The sequence below is a fragment of the Montipora capricornis genome, chromosome 5, assembly GCF_036669925.1.
Source record: "Montipora capricornis isolate CH-2021 chromosome 5, ASM3666992v2, whole genome shotgun sequence".
Lineage (NCBI taxonomy): Eukaryota > Metazoa > Cnidaria > Anthozoa > Scleractinia > Acroporidae > Montipora > Montipora capricornis.
The window spans coordinates 2,441,969-2,457,393 of NC_090887.1; the positions used below are offsets into that span (position 1 = coordinate 2,441,969).

The window sequence follows — 15,425 nt, forward strand, 5'->3', positions numbered from 1 at the left end:
TGACTTTAGGTGTTTGAGAAAACTTCCGTTTATTTACATGTACAAGCACGCACAGCACAGTGCTGCGTCTAACCACTAAATACTGGCAGAGATCGAGATTACAGTCCACTCAATTCTCACATTTTATATTTTCTCTTGGTTTTATCAGAGTCAAGTAACTCTGGTTTAGTTTATAACCAAATATTCGGCAGTCGTGGCTACGTAACGTCACGTGCACGTCGAGGGTTATGGTTTTTGATGGCTAAGCTTTTGCTGATTAAGTTGAACAAGTTCTTTCCTTTTCTACACCTTTAATGATGTCCCTCGATTCTCAGGAACTTACGTCAGATGAGTCACATAGATTAGGTTGCCTGCTTCCACCAAAACATGTTAGTTATTATCTATGAAGGAAGAACTACCTTCATCAAAGCCAATTTAAAACTGATAGAGCAAAAAACAAGTTTATTAAATGAAAGTTTGTTTTTTCTTCAACCTTCAATTTGATTCTAGCAATCTCATTATTCATATTTTAATTTAATTATTTAAAATTCAACCACCGTAACCACATCACATCTTTAATATTTGGAGCACTTGGGTTCCTACCAGCGATGAATATGCTCTACAGGGAGGGTTGATATTCACCCCGCCACCCAACACAAGGGGTGAAAAGAAATGGTCTTCTCCCTTTTCCCCGCCATCCTAAAACACTGAAATGACTTGACAAAACATGGTTACGTTGGTTGTTTGGTATCAAATTACTGCGCCTCTCATGGATGTGTGGACCCTGCCGTTCAACATTCAACCAAAACTTCGGCTTTAGTACTGTCGGCAATCATGTTTGCAGTAGTATATGGTTCCGTGGGGAACAAAAAACGACAAAACCATTCACAATTCCGGGTGTGAGCAGGAACCCATGACCATGGGATCCTGGTGTGAGTCATTAACCCGTTCCGCCACAGTGATACACCGAGTGAAAAGAACACAATCGTTGATTGAAATATTTGAACCGTAGAGTCTGCAGGTTTAGCAATGAAAGGTGGATTTAAATTACCCCAAATATTTGCTGCCGAGGTTAAGAGGCAGCCATTCTAATCGTGTTCATTTGAGATGCGCGGATTTCTGGAAATCTGTGTTGGCCTCACAATAGTATCAAGGGCAGCGTTGTTGCACATGGCATGTGATCCGTTCTGTTATACGGTATGGCAGAACGGATGCGGTTAGGTGTTGTCGTCAAAGAAACGATCATTAAGTTAATTGTTTTTATTTTCTGCTTCGATTGCTTTGTCGAATATAAGATTATTCGCTTGTGGAGGTATTCACCAGGGTCACGAACGTTTTGGTGACGTCAAGAGAAAAGCAATGAGTTGGAACTGAAAGGCAAGTAGTATCAATAAAGTTTGTCTCGTTCTGTTAATTAATATTGTCACACTTTACTGTGAATGGTCTAACCTAGTATTACTAAATAGGATCAGGGGCACCCAACGGAGGTGTTCCGCAAAATATCTGTTCCGCAGTCGAAATTCAGCTGGCTGGCAAGTAATTAATGTTCGTACTCTTTCGCTGGAAAACTTTAAATATTTGTAGCATTTCAATCCGTGCTGGCTGGCTGAGAACAGAAACTGGGGGAGACTGGAGGAGAACTCGTTCACCAGAAGCTTACCGCTGGTTCAACTTATCACATGCTGAGAAAAAAGTTTTGACAGGTTTGGCGAGCGATTTAGATTCACGAGGTTTTTTGCTGGCTGGGAAACAGTGACACAAAGTCGGCTGACTGGGAGTTTATCATCTGCTATCTAGTTGGGAGAGCGGAAAACCTTTTTTTCCCAGCAAAATTAAAAAACTAAAAAAAAAACTTATTAGTGTTTTCTTGTAAGTTTTTTGCCTATTATTATGCATTATGGAAATAATTTTCGTTGGGTGTCCTTATAAGATGTGTTTGTGAGAGAGATTGTAGAATAACGGCGTATTCATGACGGCAATAGCATCATTCAATTCAGTATAAAAAAATCTCTATTGACTATTCAAATTTGACGAGACCACGAAAAGTTTAAAGATGTTACTGGGAACTTTGTTAACTTCGTTAATTACGGCAGTTTTGTTGATCCCCAACACGTCAATCTCGTTCCCAGGGTCTCCTTAAAGTGCCCATATAACCCCAAAAATTTTTTTTCCGCTAAAATGAATCTTTGCACCTGCTCGAAACGCATTGCGGCCATTTTTTCAGATGTCAAATGTGTTGGACAAACTGAAACGGAGCCCCCCTTTCAGTTTGCAGTTGAGAGAAGGCTGCTTCACCCTTTCCCATATGGCCTCCTTTATGCCTCGTCGGACCCAGTCCTCTTCTCGATCGAGTATCAACCGTCACTCTTTCAACAACACGGACGTGGTGATACTTAGTCCTGTTCCGGGACTCCCTCTTACCCCGCCCTGAAAAGGGGTAAGAGGGAGTCCCGGAACAGGACTCTATCGAGAAGAGGACTGGGTCCGACGAGGCATAAAAGCATAAAAGCCATATAGGAAAGGATGGAGCAGCCTTCCCTCAACCGCAAAGGGGGGCTCCGTTTCAGTTTGTCCAACACATGGGACCGGGTGCTAAGGCGCTTTCCTACCCGTCTGTCACGTGATCTGTACAGGTCACGTGACCTCCAGCATTAGCTGATGAAGGCCATGGTTTATGGCCGAAACGTTCTATGTTTCAATACACTATTTCCAGTAAAAGATTTAATTCTTTAACGTTGTCTATAACTTTCTCGCAATATGAAAGGTTTATTTCCCAAAATGGGCGTTCCTGATTGGCTATTACATTGCGTGACAAATTGACGCGAAGATGACGCGTACTGCCTTGTTTAGTTAACAAATCGAAAGTGGTTCAGCGTTGTCTGTACTCTTATCGACAACGATATTCGTCATCACAGTGGTCAAAATGTTATGGACAAAGGCAAATTAGCCAATCAGATTGCGAGATTACAAGCAATTGTGGTAAAAACTCGGTAAAAACTGTTATTGCCAACGGCAAATTAGCCAATCAGATTGCGATTTTACAAGCAATTGTGGTAAAAATTGTTGTTGAGAAGACAACATCCACCTCGGCCTTCGGCCTTGGTGGATACACTATGGATAACACCCTCCTCGACCTGCAGAATTCTTCATATCCTACTCAGCCTCATTCAATAACTGCTAAATATAAAACCTAGCTATTCTGCAATGAGAATCGCTACGGGCATTTTCTAGTCACATATATATCCAATTAATTGCAAGCAATGCCAATTAATTCTCAACAATTTACAGTATGTTCTTCTGTCCCAACAAAATTTCCAGGACCCGCCACACTAGCTGCTTCATGTATTTATACACAGATTGTTCTGAATATTCGTTCCAGGGCACTTCATTGCGTTGGGAACGCCTGTGCAATTTCTTCATAAAAGAATCTGTAAATCTCGTATTCCTTGTTTCTGTCATTTACAGAAGTGGTTTATTATGAATCTCAACTTTCCTACAAGGAGCAATTGTTTTCCACTAAGGTAAGTCGTTCAGCGAGCCCCGGGGCAGCGAGCGGAGGAGGCGGCTGAAATTCAGGCTAGTCAGCGATCGTGACTTGAATGAAGAGTTCACTGCCACTATTTTACCACTACTTTAAATCCTCTTGATGCTCTGTTGGACGTAATTAGAAGCCTCCAACTGTCTTAATATCTTGACCAGAAAACCACTGTCCCTCTCCTCGTAGACTGCTAACCGTTTTCAAATGGGTGTTTAGACTTAGATACTGTTTATCCACGCTATTAGAAAGTGTTCTCAGATGCCTTGCACGTCTGCCTCGCAAATTGTTCATCCCCCAATTGACCATCAGGGTACAACTTTAGGGGTTGTCCTAAAAGCCGGAATCCGGAATCACAGGTCATTGTTTTACCAATACAGAGAGTAAAAACTATAAAACATTGATAAAGGCTAACCTTAGGCCTAAAAACGTTTGTTTAGGCCTAATGTTAGCTTTTATGAATGTTTTATAGTTTTCACTCTCTGTATTGGTAAAACAATGACTTGTGATTCCGGATTCCAGATTCCGGCTTTTAGGACAACCCCAACTTTAGGGATACATTAGTTATCGTTGACCCGCATTGCAGACGTTTTACTGAAGCTTTTATCTCTTAAAGGGAAAGTACGGTCTAGAAGAATTTTCCCTGAATCAAAAGTTCTTTACCTGTATTGTCATACGTGACCACTCATTTGGACTAAATGTGTTTAAATAACCAACAATAATGCTTCAAAAATAAGCAAATTTAAATTGAAATCTGCCATCTTTGTTTTTGTGTATGCAAACGAGGCTAAGACATAGCAATAGTCAAGGATTTCTCCAGATGACTAAATGTACTTGATTGTAAAGAAGAAAAACACAGGCGAGGAGAGCAATACTTTGTAGACTTGAATCTTAATCCAGAGGCTAAATTGTATTGATGTTGGCTCCAGCTCTGAACAGATTTACCTCGTGGTAAATGTGGCATATAACTGACTAGTACCACTCAAAAGTTGAGTACAAAGTTAATTTGAAAAGGGTTTGTCAGCTTCAGGTTGACAATGGTAAGACAGTCACAGTTTCTTGAAAGTGTTGAAACTCACGAGGGCACCTTACTTGTACAGCAAATTGACAATAAGAATATTTAGGACTGTGTGGTGCCAATCTATGCTATGTTAGCTGCAATCTTCTAAAGACAAAACTCTTGGTTAAAGTCTATCTTAAGCATCATTTGGCACCCACTGTCAAAATATATGCCATTGGGTCCTTCCCCCCTCCCCCCCATACCAATGTGATAATTAATGTGATGCAAAAATTTTAATAATACTGTGCAAGCGTTTGGTCGTTGTTTCAACCAACATTGGAATGGGGTAGGGGGGAAAGTAGGAAGAATTTAATCTTTATCACACAGACGATTAGAGCGTCATATTTTCCCTACGAGTTTTGTCTAAGATTGTAAAAATACAAAAGTGAAAAAAAGTTATGGCAGATTCATTGACCCAAAGAATCCTTTGTACCAAATTTTACGACATGATATGCTGCTTAATTTGAACTATTGTCGTTTCCAATTATGGGATCATATATGCAATGAAAGCCATTTTTTTGGCACTTAACAATGGCGCACAGTGCTAATCAGTAAGTAGCAAGTGACCAGCATGGTTTTTATTGGTGTTATAGAGCCAGAAAAAATGACATATGTTGTCTTCTTAGCACACAATAAGGAAATTTTTTAACGCAAAAGGAATGAACCCTAAATGATGATTTAAGGCAGTTGGCACGATTAACAGAAGAAAATGTAGTCATTTCAACGGTTGACAACGAATAACATGCAAGACACTGAAAAAACCCAAAAACCTACATGCAGCAGTCCAGTATAGAGACTCTCACGAGATCTACATATCAAACTGTCCATGGTCATTGAGACTCTTTGAGACTCTTTGAATTTGATTATATTCATGAAAACATGAATTATACAATCTTGGACATGAACATTTACAAAGGTATTGTGCAATCTTGGGAAAAAGTCTATCTTAAGCATCATTTGGCACCCATGCACTGCCAAAATATATTGGTCCTTCCCCCCTCCCCCCGATACCAATGTTGATAATGTGATGCAAAATACTGTGCAAGCCTTTGGTCGTTTTTTCAACCAACATTGGAATGGGGGGAGGGGGGAAAGTAGGAAGAATTTAATCTTTATCACACAGACAAATTAGAGCATCACATTTTCCCAACAAGTTTTGTCCAAGATTGTAGCTAACTAAATTTCTTTTAACAATGAAATGATAACGAAAGGAATCATAATTTATATTTAACTGCGGATATGAAATCAAGTGAAGCTACATTGTATGATCTACGCATATATGAACACGATGTTTGCAATTGCGTGGAGAGAATTAAGCCTGAAAACTTCAGGACTTTAAAGGGGATTTGAACCCCTGACCTTGCAATGCGGGTGTTGGTTAGAGCACCGCACTGACATCGCAAAGTCACGGACTCAAACCCTGAACCTGTTGAAGTCCTGAATTTTTCTTGATTAATAATTATTGTGAACTCAATTGCTCAAATTGCCTTCTTACATGTAACTGCGAGGATCATAGCTTCACTTAAATTCCTTTTGTACACTTTTAGATCATTACCAGATGTCATCATCTCCCACATCACTCAGTTTCTTGCTCCAAAAGACCTTGGAAACATGCTCAGGGTCAATCGATATTTCCGTCGATTGTTCAGTGCACCTTATTTCTGGAGGGAAATCACGGTGATCGTGTGTTTGTCAAAGACTGAGGGAAAAAGTAAAAAGATTGAACCTTGGATCCTGCAAGGAATTAAATCGAGAGGAATAACAGAATTGGTCATTCAAAATAGTAAATGTGACAAGGAAAATGATGTTATAGAGGTTATACTGCGGTCATTGGGATCCCAGTTGGAAAGGATATCATTTGCTTTCACTGGCCTGTCCATTTTTCCTATCCTAAGGAAGGCTGCAGTTGCTGGTAATTGGAAGCTAAAAAAGATTGATTTGAGAGACATCCACTGGATGACATCATATGAACAATTCACTGGTGTCCTGCAACAACTACCGGGGCTAGAGGAAATAATACTTGGATACAATTTGGGTGGAGTGAGACCTTCTCTACGCTCGACTTTTTCTCCAGGTGGAAGGGCTTTCGAACTAAAGGTATGAAGAAAACTTTAAGTAGCAAATTCAAATCGTTAAGTAAGGAGTGTAGTGTACATGTAAGTGGTGACAACATCTATGAGAACAAGGCCGAGAAATTTACACGACTAAAAAAGCCAAAACCGCCACTTTTTTGCAGGGTTCGCACCAAACATGGGAGTGCTACATGATTGGGCCTTTTTGACAGGCAACCATTTTAAGTCCCAAGGGACAGAAAAACTTTTGTTTTGCACCCCCTGAACTTGTGCACAAAAGGACTGCAAACTGAGACACTCTAAATAATAATAATTATTATGCTCTTATCTCCTCTAATGTATCTGCATTAAAATATGTACAGGAAATCATATGGGCAGGGGTGATGTTTCGAAAGTTCACAAAATATAACAAGTGCAATATGAGAATTTTCAAAACATCACAAGTGGCCATAAATCATGAAATCCACGAGCAAGTTCATACATTAACTTTTTATTTATTATAATACTCAATAAAATCACTCCATCACTTTGTTTCCATATTAACTTCCGTATTGCACTCTATAAGCTATTTATGCATTTCGTCATTGACCAATCACAAAATAATGTGATATTTTGTTAAGTACATAGTAAGGACGGTATTGAAGTGGATAAATTGTGGATAATAATGTATTGAAGTGGACAAATTGTGGTACTATGACAGAATGGAAAGGTCAAGATATGGGATTTTAACATCCAAACTGACAGAGTGATAGAACATCGGAGACCGGCTGTTGATGTTGGGGATAAGGAATTCCGCTGGGACATGCCAAATCATTGATGTGGCTATCCTCGGTGACCACAATATCAAAATAAAGGAATATGACATTATTCAGAGCTCTGATTTGAAGTTGGACAACAGCAGTTGTTCCCAGCTGGGGGCACTTATCCTGCGAGCAGAGTCTCATTCGATCTTCCAATACAAGTCGGGGAGAGGAAGAAGGCTCTGCCAGCCCCCTTGACATAATAGTATTGTGCATGTGTTAAAAATTCAAGATAGTGTATTCAGTGCCAGTCACACATGACTAGTAACCACAAATTAAACCACGAAAGGAAAACAGTCTGGATACATGTTTTCGAACAACTCTAGCAAACACATGACAACCAACTAGGAACGATTTCCTTGGAAACTCAAGGTAGTTCATACTTTTAAATTGCCATTTCCTTTTTTACTGAAACATTTTTAGGTTTCTGGTAGACTAGTTATGGAGGAAATTCTCATGGGAATTTAGAGTTTTGCCATGCTGTTGTAAATTTCAAAAATATTGGTGATGCGTGGCGATTGATCATGCGCGAAAAAACAAACCAACAAACAAACAAACAGGTTTGACAAGTCAAAACTGAACTGACTCATCCATTTCTTTGGATGAGTGGCAAATCAAAGAATACTGAGGTGGCTGGCAGAGTCGTCTTCCTCTTCCCGACTTATTAAGGAAGATCGAAGAGACTCTACTTGCAAGGTAGGGGGCACTAGGTAACATACCAAAATACTGTACTTCAAATCTCACTTAGATCATGGGTGCTTCTTGGCACTGCCAACATCCTGCGAAAGGTGCTTTCTGTCTGAGGTCCCGGGGATTTGATGGAGAGTTGGAAATTCTAGTGCCTGAGGACAAAACATGGAGTACAAGTGTACCACTAAACAGAATACCCCTATGGAGTACCCCTAAAAATAGTTTTGATGTCAAAATATTTTTTTTCAAAGTCGAATGCCCTTTGACTGTACATAATTGGTACCTTAAATGATTTCCGCTGGTGCGGGTCTTGTAACGGCTGGCCACCATTTTGAAAAAAGATAATCAGCTGGCCACTACCCAGAAATAAAGGTATAGTAAATGTGCTTTGTTAAACATCAGACGAGGAAGACGAGAGGTAGGTTTTATAATGATTTAAATTTTGCTTCACGAATTGGGCAGCCTTTGCTTGGGAGTTCCATTTTCAAAAAAAGAATTTTTTTTACCTCTTAACTATTTTTGGAGATACTCCATGGGGGTAATCCATGTTTTGTCTTCATCCCATTCTAACGTCTCAAGTTTAAACTAATCTTTGTGAAATGATGTTAATAATAATTTTACATTATGCAGAAACCTTGTCTGTTGGGAAGACCGATCATCCTTTGATACCTGAATACCTGGGGTCAAGGGATAAATTTGACTTTATTTCAACAAGGAAATACCAGACTGAAAAATATGTTTGTAATTTATGTTTTATAGTTGGGGATGGATCTACTGAGAGGTCTTAATTGCTTTGCTGCCAAACTAACAAGTATTTCACTTATACATGTGGCTCTTGTGGAGGCCCATTTTAAGGCTCTGATATCAAATCCAAATATACAAGTATTAACTCTGGCCTCCATTTACATTGCCAGTAGAGGTATTCAAGGTAAATATTTCTTTAACCCATTTGCTCCTAAGGGATTTCTCAACACCGAGTAAAAATGCCTGGCATCAGACAGAGTAAAATCTGTAAGCACGACTCAAGCTGTAGGAGGGAGACGTAGTTGTCGTTAACCTCTTTACTCCAAAGGAATTTCTATTCACTAACTTGGAGGTAAAATCGTCGGGCATTATAGACTTTTTTTTGTATTTTATTAGTGCTTTGGTTAGTTTTGTAATACGAATGCCAAAATAAAAACACTGCAAATAAGTAAGATAAACACAGACCATTTACATTCCAATTCCACCCCCCCCCCCCCCCTTCAAAATATGGATGGAAATTTGAACCAAAACAATTTTTAAGGATGCGGAAAAAGCTCCACTTCTGGTGATCGTCCATCCCTCAAAGATGCCTTGTCTTAAAAAGAACGTTGCTTGAAACTACAATAATACTATCAAATAGCCAAGTTTTGGCTATAAGAACCCTACGGCGCATGCTTTCCGACATATAGTTTCCCAGAGCCTTGGGTCGATCTGAGGCTCTTGTGACGAGAATGGATCAGGACGATCAGTTTTCCACTCTGCACAGGCGCATCTGAGAAAAGATCTAATACGCGTGCTCAGAACTCAACTCCTCTTTCACCATCTTCACCATCCTCGTTCCTAGAGCCCTTTTTAGTCAGAAAAAACCGCGGAGACTGAGAACGACGATGGATCGTTCCAAAGGTAGAAGCGGTGTAAACGTATAACTTTAAATGAATCTTGTACCCAGAAGTCACACGGTCATTTCCAGTGTCAATATGAAATCATGGGCATAATGACCTATACTCAGACTTTTCTTTAACCTTAGATAATCAAGAAACAAAGTCCGTTGGTTGTCCCAGTTTGACCTCGCTAGAAGTAACTGACTGTCCGCTGGTCGTGACAGAGACTTTACTCTCTTGGATATTTCCCGGCTCCGCGCATAACGAGACCCTAACCAGCCTAAATGTAACTCGCTGTCATGTCTCCTCGTTCTTCACAATCCTTCCCAGACTACCAGCTTTGACAAAGCTAAATTTGACTGGCACAAGGCTCCCTGGAAACCTTTCAGAAGTTGTCCACATTTTGACAAAGTTGGAGTGGGTGGATTTGAACGGCTCCACGAGGATAAGAGGCGAAGAACTTGGTGAACTTTCCAAGTTTGTTGGCAAGACCTTGCGTTACTTGGGTTTGGCGGGATTGAGTGTAACGGATGCTCAGTTGAGAAATGTGGCTCCCATGTTTCCTGCTCTAAGAACGCTTGATCTCAGTGGGTGCACGGGAATCTCTGATGCTCTCCTCGTGGAGTGGTACATCAAACACGATGAAAAACAGTGGCCGAGATTGAGAAAGCTCATTCTAAAAAACTGTGAAAACATAACTCAAGAGGTCGTGAAATCTACTCGACTTAGAACAAGAAATCAACTCTTGATTGATATGTGAATCTGCAAGTAGAGAAAACGGGCTGAGCTGAGTTTGAATTTACTAACATTTAATCTGCGATTAATAATAATTATAATATTGAGTGTTAATGAATTGTTTTAACATGTCAAGTCTTCCAGCGCTGGAGAACAAATTGGGAACACTACATAGATATCAAATCATTTTAACTCAAATCAATCAAGCAGATTGGACATTGTTTTTTTCAGGATAGGGGAAAACTGGTGTATCTAAAGAAAAACCTCTCAAAGCAGAGTCATCAAGTCGAGTCTCCTCGGGAACCACAAATGGTGGCTTGCCACAACGACCTATCCAGCATGAGTGTTCGAATCTCGCTTGTTGAAGTCCTTCAAGCCAGTGTCACGCTTCAAGGTGTCGATGAAGGTGCTCCGCTGTCCGCCCCGAGAAGCTCGGCCCTGTTGGGGTTCCCAGAGGACCAGACTGTGCGCCGCGACATCATCGTGACGGATGCACTGTCCCGAGTAGACAACCAACAAACTCAACCCGCATATCACGCCGAGGCAAATTTCGATTTCGTAAACGGTCGTTACTATTTGGACGACACTTAAAAACATTTTTCACTTTTAAGGAGGCTCAAACCAGTTTTAACACTTTCAACAAACAGTACTATTTGGAAGGATTGAATCCACCCAACGGTTTCACTGAACGGCAATGTTATGATACCGTATGAAACATCAATAAATGCTCAACAAGATGCACTCATCAATGTGACGGAATAGGTTACCATGGTAACAAAAGAGCCATCCAAAAGCACTCTGTATTTTGTCTTTTAACACGTATATCTCAAAAGTGAACTCGGTGACTCATTTTTTCATTTCTGAAAAGTGATAAGCAGGTTAAGATGAAACTCACTGCAAAGTTTAAAAAAATTCTCTGGAGCGGATTCAGAGCCACCTTCACAATTGGAAAATTTTAAGGTGGCTCTGAATCCGCTCCGGATAATTAAAAAAAAAACAAAACACATAATATAGGGCGTTTTTCGATGGTTCTTTTGCTACTGTGGTAATTTATTACGCCACATTAATATGTGTATCCTGTTAAGCAATTGTTGGTGTTTCATATGGTACCATAACATTGCTGTATGAAACATTGTTGTAGAATTCTTTCCGAATAAGACATTTCTTCCAAATGGTTGAAACCGGTTGAGCCCCTTCAAGTTTGTCGTTGGCAAGAAATTTATGAAAAAGTTGGGTAAACGATATCGAAATCGGTTTAATGGCTGCATAGCAAACGCACGTAACCTCTAGACTCTCGAGATAACCACCTCAAACATCGCAAGAATATAAATGAAACATGAAGCTAACCCTAACAATTCATTGAAAGCTAACCGAATAAAAATGGCTGCTTAGACTTCCATCCGTAGATAAAAGAATGACATTTAGCTGCAATAGACGTAATCGGCTAAATCAATGTTGTACCCAATTCAAACGTCCCGGGATTACAGCGACTTTCGTATGACCTTGAAAAAGTGTTCGCAATTTGTTTCACGGACCAATGTTTGGCAAGATTACAACAAAGCTTCTCCTAATTCCCGCCAAGGAAATTCCTAACATGAGCAATAAACAGTTCCGTTGCCCAATCACATAACTGCATTTCAAATGACGTCGAAGCGAAATGCCGATCGCTTTTCTGAAAGTTCCATGAGGAGATGACGTCGTTTGCAAAATCATCTTGGTCGTGTCGCCCCAACCTGAAACGGTGCGACGCGCCTCGTTAGGATCGTTGGCTATTTCGCACTCTGTTAAACGCGAGCTCATGGAATAATCGCTGTAACACTGAGAGCATTCGGCATTTGCAAAATAAGTCATTTCCCTAGGGTTGAGCCATTGAAATTTAATGAAACATTTCATCTACAAATTTCTTGAAAGTTACACCGGTTGCTCAGTTGGTTGAGCACCGGGCTGTTACGCCGGAGGTCGTGAGTTCGACTCCGGCCGGACCAACACTCAGGGTCTTAAAATAACTGAGGAGAAAGTGCTGCCTTTGTAATTACATTCGCAAATGGTTTGACTTTCAAGTCTTCTCGGATAAGGACTATAAACCGTAGGCCCCGTCTCACAACCCTTCAATGTTCATAAAATCTGTGCAGGGTTCGTCTTGAAAACCCTTGAAAACCCTTGAATTTTGGGAGTGCATTCTCAAGGGCTTGAAAATCCTTGAAAATCGCTGCTCTTCATTCCTGGTCCTTGAAAGTCCTTGAATTTTTTTCTGACCCGCATTTTTAATCTTTGAAAACTTCAGTGAAAATAATCAGCCACTCAAGTCATGTCATACAAACGTACATTATTTTCACGCATGTACGTTACGGAAAATGAGGAAGAATTGTACTGTCAGACCATTTCTATGGGTAAATTCGTCGACGTAAATAAAAAAGAGGTCCTTGAAATTTCAAAATTTGGCCCTTGAAAGTCCTTGAAAAGTCCTTGAATTTTTGGTCTGAAAAAGTGTGCGAACCCTGTCTGTGGGACGTTAAGGATCCCACACACTAGTCGAAAAGAGTAGGGCATGTAGTTCCCGGTGTTGTGGTCTGCCTTTTCCTTCAGCAATGTGGTTGGCTTGGCTGAATGGACTGCTGATCGATGAGACCACAAAACAGACAGTAGTCAAATGAAAGGAGTCAAAGTGCTGATACCGGTAAACAAAGCTTTCAAAGACTAAGTTCATCCCGATAACTTCTTCAGAGTTGCAACCTCAAAACGAGGCTGCAAATCTCAGATATGGAATCGGGATGGAGTTCGAAAAGCTTTGTGTAACTTTCAAGAATTCTGTTGATGAAAAAGACCATTTCTCTTTTGTCCCAACAGACGAATCTTTGTCATTTCTTCTGTATTTTCTTCAGGAATTATTCACTACTTCGATAAGTAATTTCACAAATAACACACACAGGCACTTGAATTTTTGGTGTTCATAATGCTAACCAATTTGTATTTTATTAAGATTTACTTGGAAAAAAATATTTATTGTCCATTTCCAAGAATTGTTCCAAAAGTAGTGCTTATTTGGATCGAACACCGAACGAAAATGGTTTATGCTGAAATTTGATCAGTCTTTTTTGTAAACAAACCCAGCTAACTTGGATGTCGCTCCACCAGCCTTTAATTCCTTAGCCTTCTTGGCTTGATTCAGTTTGTTGCTAGTGTCCTCATTCTCATCATCGCAGGTTTTGCGTTTCCTTTTCTTTAACTCGTCCTGTTCAGCTCCGCTTGTAGCTTCCTCTTTTGCTCTTTTATTCCATTCGGCCTTTTCTTCTTCTCCGAGTGACTTCCATTTTCGCATAGCGACTTTGACCAGCTCCGTATCGCTTAGTTCGGGTTCGGCTTCTGCCAAAGTTCCTTTATTTTCTTCATACCAGAGGTTAAAGCCATTGACTCTGAGTGAACGCAATAAACAAATAAATTGATTAAGTAATTGACTAATTACTTCATTAATGAAAGTTACTCAAAGTCCGAGAAACGACGACGGTTGCTTCAAAAGCAACGCCACAAAAAAATACCTTTTAGCATAATTTTCAGCGGTGAATATAAGAATTCAACCTGTTCTGTTTGTCTTGACACAGTCCGACCAGATCGCCCATGCCTCTTTGGTTGCGATACCTTGTGACCTCGTCTGACTGCCTGACCAGACTGCTGCAAATCGTCATCCTCTAGGCCGGCCTTTTTGCGCGCTAAGGTATCAAGTCGATTTGCCAGGTTCATTCGACGAGTGAGTGCATACTTTATGGCTAAGCTTACCTATGAATTAAAACACAAACAAAACACAAACCGTGTCTGAATATCCAAAGTGACTCGATAAAGGCAAAACTTTTCACCTAGCCTCTAGGGACTTTGAACTTAATCTTGAACATTAATATTCGAGTTATCTGTAAAATATTATATTTGACCTGATCATGGTGTCATGAGGACACCGAAACGTTGTCTTTAATAAGTATGTTTCTGCCCGTAATTTTTATCAAAAAAACAAATAATAATAAAATTAATAATTATTCATGCTGTCAATCAATTGCCTATGCATAAGTTTAGCAAAAGTGCAACTAATATTTAACTACACCTGACATGAAGCTGCTGGATGGATGAAGTCTACTTAAAATTAATGATACTTTGGCATCATTATAGATCTGGCCCGGGTTGCTCGAAGCATGATTAGCGCTAATCACCATTAAATACCATGGAAACCTTCAGGTTTTGATGTCTCTTAACCAACGGTTAGCGCTAACCAGGCTTCGAGCAACCGGCCCCTGTAGAATAGACCTGGGTGACACCTACCCGTAGGTTTTGTAATTTTTGTGGCACATGTGAAAAACAAATTAAGGGTGAAAAACAAATTTAGGGAGAAACGTCGGGATAATTTTGCTAAAAGATACTGTGCAAAAAATATGACTATCTTTAGTCTCAAAGCCAATTACATGTAAGCGAACAATCCATGTATTTAGGAGGCTCGGAAGGGTTTTCCATTGACCTCAAACACCTAAAGCACCCAATATTGCCATACTTAAGCTGCTTGCACTGGCTGATGAATCAAAACTGCGTGACTGGAAATAAAAATGCGACCCGAAATAGATAAAAGTGGAAATGAAGTTCTGTTACAATTGTGTTGAGCAATAAAAATTATCTCGGAATGTAGCTCAGTGACCTTAATCCTGATCTTTTTTTAACACAAGAAAGACTTGTTTCTTTGCATTCTTAAAGAAAATCAAAAAGAATTACATTCAGAGGATTGTTTTCTTTTCATGTTGCAAGTTCAGTGCTTTAATGAATAACATGAATTTTTCTCATACAACACACAAGCCAGAGAAATACGACGAATTTAACGGGGTTTTCGAAATTTGAAAAAAAAAACACTAGGTCAATGAACTTAGTTTTTCAAACTTTTCAAAAACTAAATTTTAG

At 39.8% G+C, this 15,425-nt stretch overlaps 1 protein-coding gene and 1 long non-coding RNA gene across 2 annotated transcripts in view; one reads left to right on the plus strand and one right to left on the minus strand.

The window, feature by feature from the left end:
• The first annotated feature begins 3,294 nt into the window (after positions 1-3,294).
• Positions 3,295-11,237, plus strand: LOC138049095 (uncharacterized). The gene is made up of 4 exons (XM_068895223.1): positions 3,295-3,500; positions 6,122-6,671; positions 8,896-9,064; positions 9,908-11,237. Exons 1-4 carry the CDS (start codon positions 3,457-3,459, stop codon positions 10,519-10,521), a joined length of 1,377 nt encoding a protein of 458 aa, XP_068751324.1. The 5' UTR covers positions 3,295-3,456; the 3' UTR covers positions 10,522-11,237.
• A 2,194-nt stretch (positions 11,238-13,431) lies between these two features.
• Positions 13,432-15,425, minus strand: part of LOC138049100 (uncharacterized) — a 2,395-nt gene continuing 401 nt past the window's right edge. The window contains exons 2-3 of the long non-coding RNA XR_011132295.1: positions 14,033-14,270; positions 13,432-13,909 (exon numbers count right to left, since the gene is read on the minus strand). This is a non-coding gene — a long non-coding RNA (uncharacterized lncRNA). The remainder of the gene's footprint in view (positions 13,910-14,032; positions 14,271-15,425) is intronic.

Coding starts and splice junctions, on each gene's coding strand:
- LOC138049095 (XM_068895223.1), top strand. CDS start 3,457: ATGAATCTCAACTTTCCTACAAGGAGCAATTGTTTTCCACTAAG. Junction 3,501..6,121: donor AGCAATTGTTTTCCACTAAG/GTAAGTCGTTCA, acceptor GTACACTTTTAG/ATCATTACCAGATGTCATCA. Junction 6,672..8,895: donor GAAGGGCTTTCGAACTAAAG/GTATGAAGAAAA, acceptor TATGTTTTATAG/TTGGGGATGGATCTACTGAG.